This window comes from Pyrus communis, chromosome 10, assembly GCF_041283825.1.
Source record: "Pyrus communis isolate YQ-2024b chromosome 10, ASM4128382v1, whole genome shotgun sequence".
NCBI classification, from domain to species: domain Eukaryota; kingdom Viridiplantae; phylum Streptophyta; class Magnoliopsida; order Rosales; family Rosaceae; genus Pyrus; species Pyrus communis.
In genome coordinates this window covers 19,208,542-19,232,661 of record NC_142574.1, presented here as the reverse complement: position 1 = coordinate 19,232,661, position 24,120 = coordinate 19,208,542, and the positions used below count along the sequence as shown (strand labels likewise).

The 24,120-nt window shown below is 37.7% G+C and overlaps 3 protein-coding genes and 1 pseudogene across 4 annotated transcripts; 3 read left to right on the top strand and 1 right to left on the bottom strand.

Annotated features, from left to right (window-relative positions):
• The first annotated feature begins 1,398 nt into the window (after positions 1–1,398).
• On the top strand, positions 1,399–5,246 carry LOC148693654 (TMV resistance protein N-like). Its single transcript, XM_088678635.1, has 4 exons — positions 1,399–2,193; positions 2,328–3,426; positions 3,621–3,914; positions 4,005–5,246. The coding sequence occupies exons 1-4, from the start codon at positions 1,616–1,618 to the stop codon at positions 4,914–4,916; spliced, it is 2,883 nt and encodes a 960-aa protein (XP_088534761.1). The 5' UTR covers positions 1,399–1,615; the 3' UTR covers positions 4,917–5,246.
• Positions 5,247–7,647: 2,401 nt separating this feature from the next.
• Positions 7,648–11,398, top strand: LOC148693653 (TMV resistance protein N-like). The gene is made up of 4 exons (XM_088678636.1): positions 7,648–8,423; positions 8,576–9,677; positions 9,871–10,164; positions 10,255–11,398. The coding sequence occupies exons 1-4, from the start codon at positions 7,864–7,866 to the stop codon at positions 11,164–11,166; spliced, it is 2,868 nt and encodes a 955-aa protein (XP_088534762.1). The 5' UTR covers positions 7,648–7,863; the 3' UTR covers positions 11,167–11,398.
• Positions 11,399–12,627: 1,229 nt separating this feature from the next.
• Positions 12,628–19,322, bottom strand: LOC148693652 (uncharacterized; annotated as a pseudogene). Its single transcript, XR_015952449.1, has 12 exons — positions 19,249–19,322; positions 18,755–18,774; positions 17,952–18,654; positions 17,193–17,267; positions 16,025–16,096; positions 15,838–15,936; positions 15,497–15,565; positions 15,284–15,419; positions 15,024–15,094; positions 14,474–14,813; positions 14,246–14,386; positions 12,628–13,570 (listed from the first exon to the last, which is right to left on the bottom strand). The product of XR_015952449.1 is annotated as an uncharacterized LOC148693652 (transcript).
• Positions 19,323–21,598: 2,276 nt separating this feature from the next.
• On the top strand, positions 21,599–23,783 carry LOC148693651 (putative beta-galactosidase 10). The gene is made up of 7 exons (XM_088678077.1): positions 21,599–21,655; positions 21,740–21,768; positions 21,854–21,922; positions 22,314–22,427; positions 22,543–22,608; positions 22,715–22,758; positions 23,596–23,783. The coding sequence occupies exons 1-7, from the start codon at positions 21,599–21,601 to the stop codon at positions 23,598–23,600; spliced, it is 384 nt and encodes a 127-aa protein (XP_088534203.1). The 3' UTR covers positions 23,601–23,783.
• Positions 23,784–24,120: the final 337 nt, after the last annotated feature.

Here is a 24,120-nt window from a genome sequence, read left to right as displayed (position 1 = left end):
TAGTTTTCTCTGTAAATAGGTTGTTTTGTAACTCGTTGAATAACAAGTCAGTCAAAATGTAGTCTCTTTAGTATATTTAGCCTTCTTGGCAGTTCTGTGTTTTCGATTAATAAAGTTTTATATTTCAATTATTCATTGCGTACTCTAATTTTCAACTTAGATTAGTCCTTAGTAGAAATTAAATTGCACTGGATGCTTTGCTGATCAAGATGAAATCAGTGGATGCAGCATCAAAGTTAAATTTGTACAGAAAGCGCGTAAGGCCAGGAAGGGGCCTATTGGAAACTGTGTGTTTGCCGCTACCATGCATTTGTGACTGAAAAAGGATCATCGCGGGATCCTTTTTCTGGAAATCTTGTGATTATGGTAGTTTATCGTATATCGTCAGGTTAGAAATTATTTAAAATTTAAAATTAAATATAAATAGCACGTAATAAAAACTAATTGTACGATGTATAATGAACGATCACGATCACAAAATTTTCGAAATCCCTAAAAAAAAAAATCCTACGAGAATCCTTGTTCCATGTGACTTGTGAGTTGCGGACTCTTGTGAGTAGTCAGCTATCTTTAATAAAAGGTGTGAACTGATGATGCCATGGCCATGTGATGATGTGCCCTTCATCTGTCTTTTTCCATGTGTCTGAACGCCTTAGAATTTTTGTTCGCGGAGGGCAAGGTGAACGAGTTGGGTAAAGTAACTCAAGTCAATTAGTATAATTGCTGGAAAGAGGATTCTTGTTGGATTTATTTTTTTGGGAATTTTGAAGATTTCGTGATTATAATCGTTTATTATACATCGTGTGGTTAATTTTTCTTAGATACTATTTATATTTAATTTTAAATTTCAAATGATTTTTAATCGTAAAATGTAAGATGAACGGTCACGATGCTGAACTAAAATCTGATTTAGTCTCTGCGGGCAACTGCTCTCTCTTCTCTTGCTTGCTTCCCACTTTCAAGCTCTCTCTGTCTTGAAGGGGGCCTATTGGCTACTGTGTGTTTGCCATTGCCATGCACTTGTGACTTGTGAGTAGTGACTCTTGTGAGTAGTCAGCTATCTTTAATAAAAGGTGTGAACTGATGATGCCATTGCCATGTGGTGATGTGCCATTCATCTGTCTTTTTCCATGTGTCTGAACGCCTTGAATTTTTGTTCGCGGAGGGTCAGGTGAATGAGTTGGGTAAGTAGTTAAGTAAGTCAAGTCAACTAGTACAATTGTTGGGAAAAAGATTCTCGTCAGATTTTTTTTCGAAGGTTTCGAAAATTTTAAAATCATAATTGTTCATCGTATATCGTATAATCAGTTTTTATTAAATACTATTTATATTTAATTTTAAATTTTAAATTTCAAATAATTTCTTTGAACCGCCACTGTACTGAACTAAAATCTGATTTAGTCTCTGCGGGCAACTGCTGTCTTTTCTCTTGCTTGTTTCCCACTCTCAAGCTCTCTCTGTCTTGATTTGCTTAATTGGATTCTCTTCTCAATTGCAACTTAACAACTCTCATTCATCTCTGATATATCCGTTCTCTTTCTTCGATATATTTTCGATATATTATCAAGCACTCGCTTCATTCTCTTTCTTTGATATATTATTGTCTCGCACTCAGATGGAGTGCATCATTACTCTCTGGCAGATCTGCTGCAGATCGTTAACATTTTCTTCTTCGCCGTCGTCTATTGCTGTTGATCCTGCAGCTGGGGCCGCTGAAGATGTTGATATCCCCCCTCATCAGGAAAAGTATGATGTGTTCATCAGTTTCAGAGGTGAGGACACCCGCCTTGGTATTACCAGCCATCTTCATGCTGCCTTACTTCAGAGGAAAATTGAAACCTACGTAGATTACGGACTTCAGACAGGAGAAGAAATCGGACGTGCCCATCTAGAAGCAATCGAGAAATCTATGCTTTCGGTGATCATTTTCTCGAAAAACTACGCTTCTTCCACAAGGTGTTTGGAAGAACTTGTGCATATACTCAAATGCAAGCGAAGATATGGCCAGATGGTTGTACCTGTGTTCTACGACATCAATCCATCGGATGTACGAAAACAACGCGGGAGTTATGCGGATGCATTTGCTGCACTTGACAAACGTTTCAAGGACAGTATCGACAAGGTGCACAAGTGGAGGGATGCTTTGACGACTGCAACCAATCTATCTGGGTTTGATTACTCAAGCAATTCCGGGTAAATAACTCATTCTTGAACTAGTATAAAATATCTTTAAATTTGTGACAATTTGATTTGCGCTAAGATTTGGTAAAGCATATTTAAGACTTAACTATTGCTTTTCTACCTAATCATGTACATATATATGCCAGGACGGAGGCAGATCTAATTATGAAAGTTGTTGATCATATTTGGACCGAATTGATTGGTGAATCATCAAGCATTTTGGAGGGCCTGGTTGGAATTAAAAGCAGCATCGAGCAAATAGAATCGCTATTAGACATTCATTCACAGTACACTTGCATCACTGTAGGAATTTGGGGGATGGGTGGTATTGGCAAGACCACCCTTTCCGAAGCTGTTTTTCACAGACTCTCTTATAAATTCGAAGCCAGTTGTTTTCTTAGAAATGTTAGGGAGAACTCAGAACAAATGAGTGGACTAGATCACTTGGAAAAAGCACTTCTTAGAGAGATATTAAAGGAAGAAGGTCTATCCCTAGGATCAACTTTGATTCGAGAAAGGCTCAGTCGTACGAAGGTGCTCATTGTTCTTGATGATGTGAGTAATTCAATGCAAATCGAACATTTAGCTGGCATGCGTCTTCGGTATGGCACTGGAAGTAGAATCATTATCACAAGTAGAGATAGGAGCGTGTTTTGGGAAACTGTTGAAGAGGATAAGATATACGAGGTTGAGGGATTAAAACCAGATGACGCTCTTCAACTCTTCTGTTCCCGTGCTTTCAAGAATAACAATACTCGTAGAACAGATTATATGGAGTTGGCAGAAAAGGCGGTGGATTATGCTGGAGGCATTCCTTTAGCCCTTGTACTTCTGGGGTCCACATTCCTAAATTGCAAGAGCAAAGAAGAATGGGAAGATGAATTGAACAAATTGAAACAATTTCCCAATGAAAATATCCAGAGAGTGTTGAGACTAAGTTATGATGGATTGGCAATAAATGAGAAAGAGATATTTTTGGATATAGCATGTTATTTTAAAGGGAACCATGTGGTTGATGTACAACGAATATTATATACTCGGGGATTCTTTGCAGTAAGCGGAATTAGAATTCTTATTGATATGTCTCTCATATCAATTGATTTAACCGAGGAAACCATAGAGATGAACAATTTGCTTCAAGAAATGGGAAGAACAATTGTTCATGAACAATGTATTGACAATCCTGGTAAATGCAATAGGTTGTTCAACGATGAGGATGTCTATCATGTACTGAAAAGAAACACAGTAAGACCAAATGAATTCCATTTCCTTTTCCTTTATTTATTTTTTTTTTTTACAAAAAACAAAAGGCGAACTTTGGATGAAAACACACCAAAGAAAAGCTTAGTTATAATAAAGAAGTTTGATTACTAAAGAATATACTATTGATTGAATTTTGTTGTATATATAATCACATTAGCATTTGTTCTTGTTGTCAGGGGACTCCAATTGTTGAAGCCATATTGGTTAACTGGTTTAAGATGGAAAATCTGCAGTTGAAATGTGCAGACTTCAGAAAGATGGCTAACCTAGAGATGCTAATTGTATTTAACTCTGAAGAGTGTGGCACTTACTGCAAATTAACCGCTTCTCTAGATCTTCCTGATTCTCTGCGTTATCTTTACTGGCTTGGATATCCTTTGAAATCTTTGCCGTCGAAATTTTCTCCTGAACATCTAGTTGAGCTTCATATGCGCAAAAGCCAAGTGAATAAGTTGTGGAATGAAGAGCAGGTATATATGCCTATTTAAGTTCTTGTATAAAATAAAGTGTAGAAAGTCTTGCTTATTAATTCTTTGTATTTTTCTTTACTTTTGTTACAGAGACCTGTGAACTTAAGAGTGATCGATCTGGAGTGGTCTAGAAATCTAACAGAAGTTCCAAATCTCTCTGGGAGTCTAAAAATTGAGCGGATAAATCTTTGTGGCTGCAAAAGTTTGGCTGAACTTCCTAGGTGTTTTCAACATCTCCAACAGCTGACTCATCTTGATCTGTCAATGTGCAAAAGTCTCAAGTATCTTCCAGAGATGCCAGAGAATATTGAATGCTTAGATTTATTTGGCAGTGGTATACAGGAGTTGCCTGAATCAGTTTGGTCTCACGAAAATATTTCTTACTTGGATATAAGAGATTGTAGAGACCTTAAGAAACTTCCAAGCAACAGGTGTAAGCTGAAATCCTCTGGTTGTTTTGATCTACAGGGTTGCACATCTCTTGGCGAGGTGTCTGAGCTTCCCAGGGATATAAGTGAGTTATCATTGGTTGGTTGTGAGAGCCTTGTGAGTCTACCAACCAACATTTGTAAGTTGAAATCTCTCAAGAAACTCAATCTCTCTAGGTGCTCCAAACTTGAAAACTTCCCAGAGATCTTGGAGCCAATGGAAGATTTGGAATATCTTAGTTTAAGTGGAACAGCTGTTCAAGAACTACATTCATCAATCGAGTTTCTCCCTGCACTCAAAACAATTGAACTCAAGGATTGCAAAAGGCTTTCATGTATCCCGAGGAGCATTTGTAAGTTGAAATCTCTTGAGACACTTGATCTCTCTTGGTGCTCTAACCTTGAAAACTTCCCAGAGATCTTGGAGCCAATGGAACATTTGAAATCCTTAAATTTCAGTGGAACAGCTGTTCAAGAGCTACACGCATCAATCGAGTTTCTTCCTGCTCTCAAAAATATTAAACTACAAGCTTGCAGAAGGCTTTCAAGTATCCAAGGATCATTTGTAAGTTGAAGTCTCTTGAGAGATTTGATCTCACACGTTGCTCTGCTTTTTACGAATTATCTCAAATCTTGGAACCAATGCAACATCTGAACTTTTTTGGTTTCGAAGGGTCAGTGGTCGAAATGCTTCCTGTTAACGTGGGTCTAAAGTAGAAGGGTATGCAAAGATTATGTAAATATTAGGAGTCTTTTTTTTATTTGTCGAAAAATATTCGGAGTCCTTTATTAGGAAGGATATATTTTGTGTCCATTAATGTTTCCTTGTGGAACAAGAATTGTATGTGTTACTATGTATATATCTTTGATTTTGTGGGTAATAACATAACAAGAATTCCAGCCTTATTTTTCTATTAGGCATCTGAGCCTTAGTTGCCGTAACCTTAAACCAGAAAAAAAAAAAAAATAAATAAATAAAAAAGGGGTAAATTACAAAAAATTACCTGAACTATTGGTGTCATGACACTTTCATACCTTATTTTTTTAAATTGACAATGTCATACCTCATCTTAAGAATTTGTGTTAATGTTACATCTTCCGTTAGCTTGGCATGAATTTCTTAATTAAATGCTGATGTGGCTTGATTCAGTGCTTAAAAACTAAAAAAATCATTTAATATTTTTTAAATATTAAAATAATAAAGAAAAGTTAAAATAAAATAAAATAAAATAAATAAAAAACCAACACTCAGTTTGTCCCCTTCCCCCCATTCTCTATCTTTTCCCCATCTTCATCTTCTTCCCCCTTCCTGCAACTGCAACCCAGAAAAAAGAAGAGAAAAAAAAATCAATTTGTCTTCCCCGCTCCCCAACCCCCTCTTCTCCCCGCACCTACTCTCCGCACCCAACCTCCCCACTTTCGCACCTGCCCTCTGCACCCAACCTCGCACCCACTTCCTGCAACCCAAAAAATACCCAGATCCCGTTGAGGTGGAATCAGGAAACCTTTGCCAGGGCAATTCTGAAGGTTGAGAACCTGGGCACGGAGAAAATGGGGGGAATGGGTGCGGAGGGAAGAGGGTGGTGCGAGGGGGGGACGAACGAATTGGGTTTTTTTTTTTTTTTTGTTTCCTTCTCTCTCTTCTTCTTCTTCTTCTTCTGCAAGTTGGGTTTTGGGAGGGGGGAACGTACGAACTGGGTTTCCCTTTTTTCTTTCTATTTTTTTTTTCTTCTTCTTCTTCCTCCTTCTTCTTTATGGGTTGCAGGGGGTTGGGTTTGTGGTGGGGGTAGGGGGGACGAACTGGGTTTGGTTTGGGTTCTTCTTCTTCTTCATCTTCTTCTTCTTCCTCTTCTTATTTCTTAGCATTTAACTGAGAAATAAATGGCCAAGTTAACAGAAGGTATAACATTGACACAAATTCTAAAGATGAAGTATGACATTGTCAATTTTAAAAGATAAGGTATGAAAGTGTCATGACACCAATAGTTGAGGTAGTTTTTGGTACTTTACCCAAAAAAATATTTATACCATGCCGTTGCTACCGTGAAACTGCAAGGGATGTGCTTGCTGCCCTTGCCGTGAGTATTGTTGGGATCCTGCAGTGTTTCTTTTTGCTGCATTTTTGCTGAAAAATCGACATTGTCGTGTTGAGTTGACGTGCTGCTGCTCTGTTGTCCGTGAATCAAGATGGTGAATGTTGAAGAGAGCTCGAGGCTGAAGTTGGAGGGTGGTGCACGTGGCTCAACCAAAAACTCAGTCTTGGACCCGGTGGTTATTCAGAATGATACCTCGGCAATGCTGAGTGCTGTGAAACTCAATGGATCAAACTATCCTTTTTGGTCAAAGTATTGGAGATGCATATCACAAGACGTGGTAAGAAGGGGTTTGTGACTACAAACATCAAGGAACCGAGTGAAGGTAGTGCCGACATGAGACGTGGGAGACTGAGAATGCAATTGTGAAAGAGTGGTTGATTGAGGTTGCTCGAATGTATTATGATGGTTTTGACATCTCCCAAATTTATGAATTGAAGGTGACTTCATCACGAAGCACATCTTATTGGTATATACTATGCCGACCTCAAATCCTTGTGGCAAGAATTAGATCAACGAAGATCGATCAAGATGGAATGTGCCATTGATTTGAAGACGCTTCGAGAGGAGGTCCAACTGGACCGAGTTTATGCTTTCCTGGCAGGTTTGGATGATATATTTAATAAGGTACGTAGTGATATTTTGTGAGCTTGACCCTTACCATATGTCGAGGAGGTGTTATATGTGTTAGGCGTGAAGCACAACGCCATACCACCATGATGGGTGGTAGTAACGTGAGCATCCAAGGAGAGGCACTGTCGATGGCCATGCAGTTTTTCGTCCCAATGCCTCTTCAAATCCGTCTTCGAATTTTCATCCCTTTACTCAAGAAAACAAAGATGATCTGAAGTGTACTTTCTACAGTCAAACCCTCCATACTAAAGATACATGTTTTTCAAAACACGAAGGTTCTCTCGTAAATAGTACATTAACTAGGGGACCATGACATGGGACCATAATTATACATCTAAAATAGGCCTTGTTACATGGAATCTAAAATAGGCCTTGTTACACGGAATCGAATTACTTTTTCTTTCGAATTACCTTTCTAGATTTGATAGAAATTTTTTTTATTAGTTATTATAGGCTACTAATTAAAAATCAACTTATTGGTGAGATTTGTAAATTTAGTTAAAAACTCTCTAGCTTTACTCTTTCTTAAATCATGGCAACCCCAAATCAGGACAAGTCAAGTCAACTAGTACCGAACTAAAATCTGATTTAGTCTCTGCGGGAATTGCTCTCTGCTTTCTTGCTTGCTTCCCAATTTCAAGCTCTCTCTCTGTCTTAATTTGCTTAATTGGATCCTCTTCTCAATTGCAACTTAATATATCTCATTCATCTCTGATATATCCATTCTCTTTCTTCGGTATATTATCAAGCACTCACTTCTTTCTCTTGATCTTTGATATATTACCAAGCACTCAGATGGAGTGCGTCATTACTCTCTTGCAGATGTGCTGCAGATCGTTACCATTTTCTTCTTCTGATTCTGCAGCTGGTGATGCTGACAATGTTTGTGTCAGCCCTTATCAGGACAAGTATGATGTTTTTATCAGTTTTAGAGGTGAGGACACCCGCCTTGGTATTACCAGCCATCTTCATGCTGCCTTACTTCACAAGAAATTTGAAACCTACATAGATTACAGACTGAAGAGAGGACAAGAAATCAAACCTGCCCTTCTAAAAGCAATCGAGAAATCTAAGCTTTCGGTGATCATTTTCTCGAAACACTACGCTTCTTCCACGTGGTGTTTGGATGAACTTGGGCAAATACTCGAATGCAAGGAAAGATATGGCCAGATGGTTATACCCGTTTTCTACGATATCAGTCCATCGGATGTACGAAACCAACAGGGGAGCTATGCGGTTGCATTTACTGGACTGGAAAAGCGTTTCAAGGGCAGTATCCACAAGGTGCACAAGTGGAGGAATGATTTGACGACTGCGGCCAATCTATCTGGGTTTGATTACTCAGACAAATCCGGGTAAGTAACTCATTCTTAAACTTGTATAAAATTATAAATTTTCTTTAAACTTTGAGAATTTGATTTGTGCTAAGATGTGGTAAAGCATATGTAAGACTAACTATTGCTTTTCTACCTAATCATACATACATACATACATATATATATGCCAGGACGGAGGCAGATCTAATTAAGAAAGTTGTTGATCATATTTGGACCGAATTGATTTGTGAATCATCATGCATTTTGGAGGGCCTGGTTGGAATTAAAAGCAGCATCGAGCAAATAGAATCGCTATTAGACATTCATTCACAGGACCCTTGCATCACTGTAGGAATTTGGGGGATGGGTGGTATTGGCAAGACCACCCTTTCCGAAGCTGTTTTTCAGAGACTCTCTTATAAATTCGAAGCCAGTTGTTTTCTTAGAAATGTTAGGGAGAACTCAGAACAAACAAATGGACCAGATCACTTGGAAAAAACATTTCTTCAAGAGATACTAAGGGAAGAAGGTCTATCCATAAGATCAACATTTGTTCGAGAAAGGCTCAGTCGTACAAAGGTGCTCATTGTTTTTGATGATTTGGGTGATTCAATGCAAATGGAACGTTTAGCTGGCAAGCGTCTTCCGTATGGCACTGGAAGTAGAATCATTATCACAAGTAGAGATAGGAGAACACTTAGGCAAACTGTTGATGAGGATAAGATCTACGAGGTTGAGGGTTTAAAACCAGACGATGCTCTTGAACTCTTCTGTTCACGTGCTTTCAAAAATAACATGACTCGTAGAACAGAGTATATGGACTTGGCAGAAATGGCTGTGGATTCTGCCGGTCGCGTTCCTTTAGCTCTTGTAGTTATGGGGTCCTTGTTCTTCAATTGCAACAGCAAAGAACACTGGGACGAGGAATTCAACAAATTGAAACGATCTCCCTGTTGTAAAGATATCCATAAAGTGTTGAGACTGAGTTATGATGGATTAGACACAAATGAGAAGGATATATTTTTGGATATAGCATGTTATCTTAAGGGGAACCATGTGGATGGCGTAAAACGAATGTTAGCTACTCGGGGATTCAATGCGGCATCCGGAATTAGAATTCTTGTTGATATGTCTCTCATATCAATTGATTCAACCAAGAAAGCCATAGAGATGCACGATTTGCTTCAAGAAATGGGAAGAAAAATAGTTCATGAACAATGTATTGACAATCCCGGTGAACGCAATAGGTTGTTCAACGATGAGGATGTCTATCATGTACTGAAAAGAAACACTGTAAGAGCCCAATGAATTCCATTTCCTTTTCCTTTATTTCTTTTTATTTACAAAAAACAAAAAGCAAACTTTAGATGAAAACACACCAAAGAAAAGCTCAATTATAATAAAGAAGTTTGATTACTAAAAAATAAACTATTGATTGAATTTTGTTGTATATATAATCACATTTAGAATTTGTTCTTATTGTCAGGGGACTCCAATTGTTCAAGCCATATTGGTTAACTGGTTTGAGATGGAAAATCTGCAGTTGAAATGTGCAGACTTCAGAAAGATGTCTAACCTAAAGATGCTAATTGTATTTAACTCTGAAGAGTGTGGCACTTACTGCAAATTAACCGCTTCTCTAGATCTTCCTGATTCTCTGAGTTATCTTTACTGGCTTGGATATCCTTTGAAATCTTTGCCGTCAAATTTTTCTCCTGAAGATCTAGTTGAGCTTCATATGCGCAAAAGCCAAGTGAATAAGCTGTGGAATGAAGAGCAGGTATATATGCTTATTTAAGTTCTTGTATAAAATGCAGTGTAGAAAGTCTTGCTTATTAATTCTTTGTATTTTTCTTTACTTTTGTTACAGAGACCTGTGAACTTAAAAGTGATCGATCTGGAGTGGTCTAGAAATCTAACAGAAGTTCCAAATCTCTCTGGGAGTCTAGAAATTGTGCAGATAAATCTTTGTGGCTGCAAAAGTTTGGCTGAACTTCCTAGGTGTTTTCAACATCTCCACAAGCTGACTCATCTTGATCTGTCAATGTGCAAAAGTCTCAAGTATCTTCCAGAGATGCCAGAGAATATTGAATTCTTAGATTTATTTGGCAGTGGTATACAGGAGTTGCCTGGATCAGTTTGGTCTCACGAAAAAATTTCTTACTTGGATGTAAGAGATTGTAGAGACCTTAAGAAACTTCCAAGCAGCAGGTGTAAGCTGAAATTCTTTGGTTGTTTTGATCTACAGGGCTGCACATCTCTTGGCGAGGTTTCTGAGCTTCCCAGGGATATAAGTGAGTTATCATTGGTTGGTTGCGAGAGCCTTGTGAGTCTACCAACCAACATTTGTAAGTTGAAATTTCTCAAGAAACTCAATCTCTCTAGGTGCTCTAAACTTGAAAACTTCCCGGAGATCTTGGAGCCAATGGAAAATTTGGAATATCTTAGTTTAAGTGGAACAGCTGTTCAAGAGCTACACTCATCAATTGAGTTTCTCCCTGCGCTCAAAACAATTGAACTAGAGGATTGCAAAAGGCTTTCATGTATCCCGGGGAGCATTTGTAAGTTGAAATCTCTTGAGACACTTGATCTCTCTTGGTGCTCTAACCTTGAAAACTTCCCAGAGATCTTGGAGCCAATGGAACATTTGAAATCCTTAAATTTAAGTGGAACGGCTGTTCAAGAGCTACACGCATCAATCGAGTTTCTCCCTGCTCTCAAAAATATTAAACTACAAGCTTGCAGAAGGCTTTCAAGTGTCCAAAGATCATTTCTAAGGTGAAGTCTTTTGAGAGACATGATCTCACACGTTGCTCTGCTTTTTATGAATTCCCTCAAATCCTGGAGCCAACGCAACATCTGAACTTTGTTAGTTTCCAAGGGTCAGTGGTTGAAATGCTTCCCTTGTCTTTTGGAAGTTCTAGACATCTGTTGCACTCGCATATCAGAAATCCCTGATGGTCACGTTGGCTCAATCTCATTGCGAGATTTAATTCTGAGTGAAACCAGGATTAGGAGCATACCTGCAAGCATCAAACAAGCTTCTTGGTTGCATAGCCTAAGCTTAACCGGGTGCAAGAGGCTTCAATCATTACCGGAGCTCCCAGTGCTATATGATCTTGAAGCTCAAGGCTGCACGTTGCTGAAGACAGTGTCAAGTTCAAGGACAGCACTCACACAAGGTGGGGATAAACACGACTCTTTTGGGATTCTTCTGATTGCCGAAAATTGGATCATAATGCAAGGAGCAACATAAAGGATGAAGCACAACTTAGAATTATGCGAGTGGCAACTGTGCCTTGTGTTAGCACTGTATGTCTGGGAAAAGAAATTCCAAATTGGTTCAACTTCAGCTATCAAAGTGAGGGACCTTCAGTTCATATCAAGCTTCCTCCAGATTGGTTTCGAGCAGGTTTATCAGGTTTTGCTCTCTCTGTCATTTCTTGTGTTTCAACTGCCAGGGAGACTTAAGGGTAAGAGCTAGTTTCAATGTTAAATTCCTCGGTGAAAGCCATGAACTGTTCACTTCTCTATTCTATATCCCAATTCGGATATTGGATGACTACTGTTACGACCGACATCACATGTATGTGTGGAGTAAGGCCTTTATATGTGAAGAGATAGCAAAAAAAATGTTCCCCTGACGTGTACAAACTTGCTTATGCGGCCTCTGTTGAGCGTGGACTTTTCCGAAAACCCCATTTCTGGTGCGAAGGTGTTGAAGTGTGGTATATGCCCTTTGTATGCGGAAGATGCTAAGAAATTCAAATTTGATCATGTCTTGGTGCCAGGGGAACCATAAATACAAGAAACAAGACAAGATGATGAATCTGAAGCCAGTTGATCAAGTTATCAGAACAAAGCAAATGAAGGTGATGATGAGTCAGAAGCCAGTGAATCAAGTTATGATCAGGTCGAAGTAAATGAAAGTGGTGATGAGTTCGAAACAAATGAAAGTGATAATGGCCAGAAGCCCTAGTCTTTTTGAGGGGTTTTTTGCCCGAACAGAGCATCAAATTGAACTTGTATATACCTTTGGGAGATGTAAGTCTAGCGATAGAGGTTTATACCTGAATGGAGCATCAAATTGAATTTGGACTAAAATCGCCTAATCTCGTCTTCTCGTTTGAACTGGATAACAAAATCACCAAATACAAAATTTATTTGAGATGAAAAATGAAATTACAACAAATTAAGTCCTTAAATTTAATAATACAATCATCAATTTGTAACAAACGAAAAATCTATGGAGGTCTTCGCTTCAATAGGAGTAGGAACATTCCAAAATTGAGGAAATATATGTCCGCAACAAGCTGAAGGAAAAAATAATGAAGAAATGGCAACATGCATACACAAAAGGGAATGAATATAAAAGATACATTACAAGCTCAGTGATTTCAAAGCATAAAACACAAGGCCCGTCCCACCCACGCCGCGATAGAAAGGCTTTGAATGGCGATTGAATAGCAGACACAAAACGAAGCACAACTAACCGGCTAAAATGCACTCCAATGATCAGAGTCCTTTCTCGGAGTCTCCGGAAAGGCTGACCCAAATGGGTCCGAGTCTCGTCTCAGAGTTTGACTGTCGAATGACATCCTAAATGGAGAAGACCAAAATGCGTCCGGGTCTCCTCTTGGAGTTTGACTGTCGAATGATGTCCTAAGTGGAGCTGCTGAAGACCCGAAAAAATCTGATTCTCTTCTTGGGGTTTGACTGTCCAGTGACATCCGAAATGACCCTGACGATCCAAAGGGGTCTTGAGTCTCTTCTTGGAGTTTGACTGTCCAGTGATGACCTAAATGGCGCTGAAGAGCCAAAAGGGTCTGGGATGTCATCAAATGTTGGAAATCCATGACCCTGATCAAAATCTCTACTGCTGCGCATAGAATCAAATCTTCCAAGCGTTTCTGGTTGAGGGAAGTATCCAGTATCTTGGGTGCTTCTGAACGAATCAAAGCTGGAGAAGGTGTCGAATGAAGGTTCTGAACCATCCTTGTACCTTGGTGGTGAATATCCTGAATTGAAGGCAGACATTGGTGTGCTGGGAAAAGAATCATCGAAAGCAAAAGGGCGGCTCTTCTGGGAAAAGCTAACTCCTTGTGATGGCCCAGTCCGGATAGGGTTGAGGCCAAACTCCCCAGGGCCAGAAAAGTAGTGATCCTTATTACTTTCCTGATCATATCCTACATCACACATGATTAAGAGCAGTTACCGCACAGTCCAGCATGCCAGTAATAACAAATATAAAAATGCAAAAACAGAAAGCTTGAAAGTGCTACGCAACCAAGCTGTTAGAAAAGGAAGTGGATTCACTGGAACCTAGAATCCATGCCTACTTAAAAGGTGCAAGATAATGGAAACTTTCCATCATCTACAAAATGTTCCATGTGCAATACAGCACCCTCTGTTGTCAATGTAAAAATAAAAATGGTCTTGATTAACCAAGGCATAACGCCAAAACCAGAGTCCCTTTCAATATGAAATTAATTGCACCAAGAACAATTCCACATCCCCTTCTTTTTATATCCACAGTGAACCAAAACTGAAATCAGGAAGTTCGGTTTCGTCATATTTGGTCAAAAGACCCGTACTACTAACTGATTTACATGATGAAACCATCAGAACTGGAAACTTTGTGAAGATAAAAGCTATTATTGTTAAAATTCTCAGGCCTTTCTTTAATAACTAAACGCAGCAAACATTAGGACACTTGAGGCTACTCTTGAAACAAAGGATACATGATCACCACCACAAACAACTTGGTGGTATTAACAGCAATCATGGAGCAAGATCCGGTTAGCATAAACACAAGGCCAAAGAATTGAGTTCCATAAAATAATAAAGAATACCGAATGTACAATATCGGCTTACCTTGGTGGTATTAACTGCATTGAAACCCCGCACCAAGTCAACGTCATCAGTAGTGTCAAATCCCCAATGTTGGTTCATCAAAACCCATGTCACCAGACAACACAGACCCAGCACACCCGTTATCATCACTGCACATGAAAGTTTATAATTTCAACAATTTTTGCAGGTATCAGGGTGATCTTAAATATGTAGAAAACTGCAGATCTAAACTATACCTTTGAGATTTGATATCACGGGGCTAGGCATCTGTGCCTGCTGTCCTTCCATAGTAAGAATCTGAAAATTCTCTAGATGGGCTTCCAACAGTAGTGCTGGGAAATGGACTGTTCGGAGCACTTTTTGCTCACTCCTCTTCATTTTTATCTTATGCTGCTCCATTTTCAACAACCTTGTCATCCACACTGAGGCTTTTCTGACTTAACATCAACTTTAGGAGAAGAAGCAGCTGGACTCTCAACTGGGGGAGCTTTTCTTTATGAACTGATGATGATTTCTGTTTTGGAGGCGCCAAGACATTTGACACATCAAAAGTGAGCTCCTTGCCAAAAGCGAATCCTGAAAAGTAAACTTCTGAATCAGTCACATCGAATAGTTAAAACTCCTGAACAGAGTGGGAAACCACCACCAGACGACAAAGAAACTATAAGCAGCAGGCAATATGCTCCATTTACCTCAAGGTGAGAATGAAAAAAGAATTTAAGTGCTACCAGAAATTTATTATCTCAGAGACAATACTGGATCTATAAAAACTCATTTTTGGCATACCTTTGTCTTCAAACTTATCCCAATCCACATCCCACTCAGCAGCTCCTTCTTGGATGCCAGGTTGCCAGCCTCTATAAAAACAAAATAAAATTTCAGATTACAAAATGCAACGTAGCACAAATACCACAGCAGTGATCCATAACGAAAAAAATGACGCACTCAAGGAACGCTACGTAGAATTCGAATAAAATGCAATGTAGCACAAATACCACAGCAGTGAACAATAACAAAAAAAAAATAAAATGATGCACTCAAGAAACGCTACATAGAATTCAAATAAAATGCAATGTAGCTCAGCTAATGTCATAGGCTTTCTGCGTAATCCATCCTTCTTGCAGCGCTCATTGAGAGTTTTCACAAGCCATCAAGATCCAAATGGATGCGATCAACAGGATCCTGAAAATTTCAGTTGGGATTATCTTACACAAGTTGAGCAAAGGTATTTCTTAAACAGCATGGTTATGCAAAGGTACCTGAAGGGTGCCGTCAGCATCACCTTCTTGCTCCATCTTGACAATTGCCCTGTATAGCTCCATTTTCTTCTGTTGCATATAAATCACATAAGATAATCAGTCCGGTGATAATAAAAGGAATACACCACTACTATGGGTATGGCCACTCAACTGATTTTGAATTTTGATTGGCACTTATCGCATAAAAATAAAAGCATGGCATCTCACATGTACAGGCAATTATGACTCAGAACTAACAAAACGAACAGCAAGCAGTTGTCACTTTGATCTTCGAATGAGCAAAAGCAAACATACAACATGGGGCCACTAATTGTCCACAATTTATATTTGGTGGAAGGTACCTGTAAATCACGAAATGTGGCTTCTTCAATAGTCAACTTTGAAGCTACATCTCCAGCTGGTTTGTATTTCTCTTCATATTTCTTAGCCAGGGACTCAGCCTAGATTCATGTCGTCTTCATTAAGCCAAGACAGGTTGCTAAAGATTAACGCAAATATGTGCTTAGGCTCAAGTATCCTACAACATACCTCACGTCCATCAGAAGATGCCCTTACTGTGATCTCATTAAGGCAAATGTCACATCTGCTATTGAACAAAACCTTATACCAAAAAGGACAACAGATTAGAGCAAATATAACAAGGTAGTCACATACATCATAGTTTCAAAGCCACACATTATATATGTGATCTAAAATAAAGCACTAGCATTCACAATGATGCACAGCATTATGTTAGTAAGTAGATATAAAATCATTACATTTTTTAGTCAAATGCCTTTTAAAATATTCCGAGCCTACAATAATATGGTGAAACCACCATGAAATACAGCATAATCTGTGACCTTTTCTAAAAATGTGTTCTAAACTTACACGCATGATAAATTCTTCCCATGCCCCAATTCTCTGTTCAACAAAACTTGGATCTTTATTTCATCACCATTATGGCGTATAAGAATGAATGCATTTCTTCGGTTAAGTTGTCCCCACCTTAAAATTGAAAACAATGAAAACTAAACTACAAGAACAATAAAATTTCTTCGTACATACAGGACCTTCAACATAAACTAGAATATCCAAAAACAGCACCTTTCCAATCAAAGAATATGGCCAAGAAATATAGTTTTGAGAAAATATGGAGCCAAAGTGGTGAACAAAATCCAACTTTATTCCATAACTACGGAGCCAATGTTCTGAGAAAACATGGAGCCAAAGTGGTGAACAAAACGCATTGCTGGCATACTGCACCATCACAAAAGCCATTATATCACCACCAAACAACTTATGTACCCTGCCTGAATTACCCAATTTACATGTCCTTCCCTAAACAATCTCAGCCACATTTAATTCTAAAGGACAATGATAAAACAGATGATCTGCACTTTTTCCCAGTAGTACTTGTGAATTCAAGAATCAATACCAATTCAAACCACAAAAATCCAAAATTTCAAAAAAAAAAACAAAAAAAAAAAAAAAAAAAAAAAAAAAAAAAAAAAAAAAATTCTTACAACACTGCAAAATCAAACAGTAAGAAGTGCAGATTATTTAAAAGCAACAAATGATTAGGATGTCCAAAAATCTATCACTCGTAGAACAATTATATTCAAACGCAAAAAAGTAAAACTATTGTACGATGTTCAATATGCAAAACAAATGGCATACAAGAAAGAAAGGGCAGAAAAGAACACAAGATGCTCACACATTCCTGCCTTTTGACTCGGAAATATTCAATTATCTCCCTAGCATCCAAAATTTATTTCCCCAGTTCTTCTACCTGCAAAGAACAAACAGAATCACATCAAAAAAAGGGGATCACGTCAAAAGGTTGAACCATTGAAGAAAGAGAAGCTGAACAATTAGAATGAATGCTATATCAAAAAGAAAGTGTGATGAATGCCATGCGTTAAAAACGTGTAAAAATTGCTAATGTCAAAGAACTGATCATGAACTTAAAAAAAAAAAAAGTGTAACGCATGTCATGCATTCTATCAATCTAGACTGCACATTCAGACATGACTCAATTTTATAGTATTTATGGATGTTTGTATGTCAATTGTCCGGAAAAAAATTACTCCCAATTACAAATGTTTTATATCTACAAAATATAGATGGCATAAAGTAAGTTTTTACATCAAATTACCAACACATCAAGCAAAGAATGAACATCCTGCAGCAAAGCATCTCCCAATATGCTTGACCTAGCCTTTTATGTTCAGGAATTCAAGCTAAATACCACCAACTAAACATTGTAAGTCGGCCAGTGCCACCACCCTGAAGAGGAAAATTAAACAACTTTAACTCCGGGATAGGGATAATACAACTTTTGCAAAGATGCACCAGTTCAGTTTCAAGCTAACATAGAAGAGAAACAAACAAAAGAAAAACCTTCAATAAACCACATGGCACCTGTAACTGTAATACACAAGCCAAAAGACGAATTCAAAGAAAATGGTCCGACCTCTTGGTAGTCCCCTTTCAGAAATAGGTCGCGGGCTTGTTCACCAGTGATTTTCCCATCTCTGTCTGTATCAACTTTCACAAAGAAATTGGTGTACTTCTGAACATCAGTTCAAGTCATCCTAGGCCATGTCATATGGAACTGACCAGAAGCAGAGTTCCCAGCTCCTGGTGAAACTCCAGAAGGGCTAGTCTGAGCTGAGACCAGTTGGTTTGGTTTTTCAAATGGCTGGGCCTGTGGAGGCTGGCCACCAACCTGTGTACTTGGGCTAGTTGAAGACTGGATCCCAGCAGATACTGGCACAATGGCTGATGAGACTGGTACGCTGCTAGGAGGAAAATTTTGCTTTGGTTTAGATGGAGTTGCAGAAAAACATCATCTCCAAGAGATGAGTCAGGAGCAAAGCCATTCCCAGATATGTTTAATGATTTGGAATCCTTAGCTGGTGGTCCTGATGGTCTGATTCCAAAACCTGCCTGTGGTCTAGGTGGTAAGGAAGTTGTTGGTCCTGATGTTGCAAGCCCAAATACATCTTGCATTGCAGAGGGAGTGATCCCTTTGTTTACAACTTGCGAGGGAACCCTGGTCGTTGCTCCACCGACCCAATCGTTTGAAATGCTCGAGTTTTGTGGATGAAGCTCAACCACTGAACCTGCCCTGGGAAAGCCTTGTGAAGCAACACTCTGGTGGGTTGGGTACCAAACTTCTATTACAAAACATAATGAGAAAATTCTTTCATTTAATCAGTATTTAATATCGTATGCCCTCAGTTATCATCTTCTACGGAAATTCCTTCGGCAAACAATTATACAGCTTCAACAACCTACTTGTCAATATGATCATGACACAAACAAATATCCCTTATATGCTACAATCCTAACTGTTCCATAGTCGTCTTATGCTGTAGGTTTTCACTACTTCATTATTGTAAGATCGACCGGATAACATAGCTCTCTTAACCCTCACTAACTGTATTATAAATCCTTCATCTACTTATTTTATACCATTTGTCTCCATCAAACTATTAAGTTTCAACTGAACATGAATTCCACATTTATAATAACACGAAATAAAAAGCTCAGCTCGGATCAGAGAATTACGACATCCCGAGCTCACATTAACCACTTCACCAACAATTAGACTTAAAATTCAAATCAATCCGATTTCGCGCACATTTCCACCAGCATCAAATCCCAATCAACCACTATATTTGCACAAATATAATCATACACACAACAATACACATACAATTATACATATATATACGAGAATATACATATATACAGAGAGAGAGTACCTGTGCAAGGACCTGTTTGGGAAAACCGGAGCCCTGGAAGAGAGCGACGGCTTCATTGCTACTAATCCGGCCATCACGGTCCAAATCGGCTCGTCGGAATACACATCAAATAAAATTTGGGTGTAAAAAGTTAATTTCCAAACTAGTATTGGGTTTAATAAGTGTTGCCCTAAAAATTAGAATGTTTATCGGTTGAGTAAATGAACTAATTATGTTTATATTGTGAATGAGGTTGTGACAACTCGTGATCAAGCTCAGCTGGGCGAGTATAATAGATATGACGGTGGTGGTGTGGAATGTGTTACTAGCTTTTGCACTCGAGTGACTTCGGCTGAGCAAAGAACGAGTCCTGTAATTGGATTCTAAAATTTGAAGACAGCGCAAGATCTAATACACCAGGTTCAGCCACTACAGCGCAAGTATAGGTGTGCCGAATTGGTAAAGGGCACAAGTACTCAAACAAGATGAGCGTTGTTTTTATGGTGAACGTGGTTCTTGAGAGTAACCGATTATACAATACTTCACTTTGTCAGAAGCTAAAGAAGTGACTTCTTTAGACGAAAGAGGTCCTTTTGTGGGTTGAAAGCCCATCGGGTTGAGGAATCATTATTGAGCCGAGAATTATGGCTTTCAACTTTGGTTAGCCCATTCTCGGTCCAAGCATGATTTTGAATAAAATTTATTTGGGTGTAGTGATATAAAGCATGATTTTGAATAAAATTCTATGCACCGACTCCAAGTTAATAGTCTCAAGCCATCATTTGTCCAATACGAAGTAGGATTCTCTCCCCCTCTTTTTTTTCCTCCCCTTCCCTCCCCCTTCTATTTTAACGGTTACGGTTAAGCCATGTCAATGTGGAGCCAAAAATAATCAAGAGACGACACGTGGATTTTTGGGCAAAAAGAACAAAATTACCCTTAAGGAGCACCAGAATTCTCACGCGCGAGCAGTGGACAATCATCCCATAATCAAGTCAAAAGTGCCCAAAATAAGTATTTATTCAAAATATATTTCATCCATCTTCTCCATAAGGTAACCCCGAAAACATTCCTTTTAAATTATGTTAATTAGCTAATTAATATATTTATTACCTAATTAATCTATTAATAGCTAATTAAACTACCAATTAACTACAAAATACACTCAAAAACACCACAAAGGGCCAGCCACCTTCTCCCCCATGTCCTATATATACTACCCCCATTTTCTCTAAAAACCTAGGTCTACACTCTTGCTAAATACTCAAAATTCTCCAAGCACTCTTTCTCTCTAAATTCTAACTTTGGTATCGGAGGTTCTTCGGCCAAAGCCCCACCCCCCCAAAATTCACCGTGGGTGCGTGAAGCTCTTGGCCTTGACCTAAGGTGTTATTTGTTTCTAGGTACAATTTTGTCCAAGAACAAGGAGAAAGAAATTTGCATCCACAGTCACCATCTTATATTAGTTTTTTATAGAAAGAGAAAGACAAAATAGAGAATGTGAGAAAAGGAGATGGAAAAAGAAGGGGAGAAAATCTTAGTCCGTCCAAGACAAGGTTCAACAAACCCATTTAATTCTTCTCTAGTTTTTAAAACTTTATTAAAAGTTCTATGGCATCTTGAAATTCCTCTTTTATTTCATAAACTTGGACATTGATATACCAGGGCAAGGTTAAAATCTCATGATCAAGCCCGATAATTTGAACAATTGACACAAAAAACAAGGGAATAGTTTGATGGGAAATACAAATATTATCTTTTCCTCTCAAATAAAATTTTAAAATTTAGACCAAAGGTCAAAAAAAGAAAGGCACGACCCCAATTGAATAATATAATCATCAAATTTGTAACGAAAGAATTATGGGGGTCTTTTCTTCAAATAGGACTAGGAAAATTCCAAAAGCAAAGTAAATATTTGTTGAGCAACAAGGTAAAAGAAAAAAGAATGAAGAAAAAGCAACACGTCTACACAGAAAGGGATGAAATATAAAAGATACATTGCAATCTTCGTGATTTAACACAAGGCCCGACCCACCCACCTCACGATAGAAAAACTTCAAATTGCAACATCTACATTTGCACGCTGCTAACTTGAAGGATATTACCAATTGGTTTGAGGCCAACCTCAAGCGGTAAATTTTTTTTGCAATCACACGCAAAATCAAGCTGTAAATTGTAATCACGCGCGCATAGCATGAGTGATGTTTAAGCTGCTCATCTGTAATTAGGCCGCATCCACTTTTACATGCATTTCACTATGTAGGATGAAGTACAATTTAAATCAGAGAGACTGGAGACTTGACCGCCTCTTTGGTAAGCCCTCTCCTTGCTCGAAAGCACGAAACATCATATACTTACCGGGACGGGGTCAATGGTTAATCAAGAAGGCACGTATTTGGGCTGGTCCGTGAGATTGCACTTAGAAGGGGTGCCTGCCTATGGTCTCCCCAAGCGGGAGAGAGCCAACGTCATAATTTGTGCTTCTCTGATGTGTTTTGATTTTTGATTGCAGGAAGAGAGGATACGATCAAACGTTTACTGGTGAGTCATCTGTTTTTCTAATTGTGTGTGATTTAATTTTTTTTCAAGCTTTGGGTGTACTTTTCTGATCTGCTTTGATTTTTAGTTGCAGCAGAAGTTGTTACTCGAATTTTCCAGTTTTTCTCTGCGGCTTTCCAAACTCTTTATCATCAAGGTATATAATTTTTTTTCTTTTTCCTGAAGGTAAGCGAATTTGGTATTTTGGATTATAATAGAGTTGAAATAGGTTTGATTTCAATAACTTTTGGGATTATTGAATTTGTATTCTCTTTTTGGTTGTTTGGTTATTGAGTTTGGATAGGAATTTGAATTTGATTCACAAATTTCTGATAAACCCAAACAAGAAATTTAGGATTGTGTATTAGGGTTTTTTTCTTCTGTGTTTTGGGATTGTCATCCTTTGTGTTTTGGAATGGCCATGAACATTCTCCGGGAAAAGTAATGCAATCAGCAATTCACATTTAAAATTTGCATTTTCTTTGCCCTCTTTAATGTAAATATATTTTTGCTAATTCGTTGGTTTTTTATTTTTTTCAAATTTGCAGTATAATTTTGAGGGACGAATATGATTTGGTCAAGTTCATCAAGCTGGTGCAACAAGCAGGTCTATTTGTTAGTCTCCAGATTGGCCTTTATGTTTGCGCTCAATGGAACTTCGGGTAATTATTTTTGTTAAGAATATTTTGTGATTTTTTTTTTGTATTTTTTTTTTTTTGATCTTATGTAATTATGCTTATATTCATTACTCTGTTTTTTGTTCTGTTTCTGAAAGAGGGGATTCCCAGTTTGGCTGAAATATGTCCCCGGAATCGCTTTTCGAAGGACAATGAACCTTTCAAGGTAGGATATTATAAATCTTCCGTTTACTCCAATGCAATTTAATTATTTTTAATAAATAATTTTGAAGCTAAATTTAATTTCTAATTATCTGTTATGATAAAGGCAGAGAAGCTGTTTCAAACTCAAGGAGGTCCTATAATTCTTTCTCAGGTTAGAAAACTGGTCGAGTTTTTAAGTTTTTCTGTGAAATATTGTTAGAATCGCTTTTCGTTGATAAAAAAAGCTTTTAGCCATTTTGTAAGCAATCTCAAACATGATGCCAGTCTTTAAACTTGATAATCTATTTGTTGCTAACTTTTTCCTTTTTCGTTCAATCATGTAGAAAGATGATTATAATTTTAGTTGCTCCAAAGATAAAACATGGATTTGTTTATGAGATCACACAGATAAAACATGGATTTGTTTATGAGATCACACATTTCTACACAGGCGAAGAAAAACATCGCACAAAATTGTCTTACTAGCCGCTCATTTGTTTATCAACAGATTCTATGATCTTAGTTTTATTTTCTCGGTTCCCAACTATTGTCTCTCATAGATAAGAACAACATTCTCACAGGTAATAATTTACATATCCCTGACAAAGACCCATTTATTGACAACATGTGCTTATCAACATATTTTAAACATTTTAAACAAATCTTACAAAGCTAATTGTCAAATTGCAAGATATTTTGAAATACGTTACTGCAGTACAACCTTTGGAAAAAAAAAATGGTTGCCAATGAAAGATTTGAGACCAAAAGTTAAATTTGTATTGAAAATATGAGGTACAAAGTATAATAAAGCATTTATAAAAGGATGATTACCCTTTTTTTTTCTTTTCTTTTTCTTTTTTTTTCCTTTTTTTTTTTAACATTTTTGAAGGTCTTATCATTCTTTTCCTACATCTATGCATTTGTCTCTCTCAGTTCACAATTCAGCAGAATGAGTGTATATTTCTGTTTACAATAAGATGTGAATTCTAACCTTTATTCATACGTGCAGGCTAAGAATTGTGGTAGAAGAGTTTATTGTGGTTAGCTTAGAGGAAAATGTGAGATTAGCAATTTGAAGAGTCTACTTTCTCCTCATATGTTTGCTTTAACATGTGTAAGTTGTAATTATTAGTTTTCTCTTCATGGCATACTTAAATTTGTAGATCAGCATATATTTGTTTTTGACATTTCTTATTAAATGTATTTGAAGACTGACTGAAGAAAGTATCCAATTTTTTGGCAATTAAAAAAAAATCACCTCAATAATTACAGTTTTATTCCAATTTGTAAGCAAGGGGAAAAAATACTCTGAAGTTTCAATGAAGAGAGTCGGAAGTTCTGAATAGTATGTTTGTGTAAATAGGATTGTAAATAAATATATATGTAAATAGGATTGTAAATAAATATATATGTAAATAGAGATGTAAACATTGTTGTTAATATGTCTAAACAGAATTGTAAACACGCAGCAATGCGCGGGCTCTTTTGCTAGTGTATGTTAATTAATAGTCCCATCTTAATTCTTCTACCATGG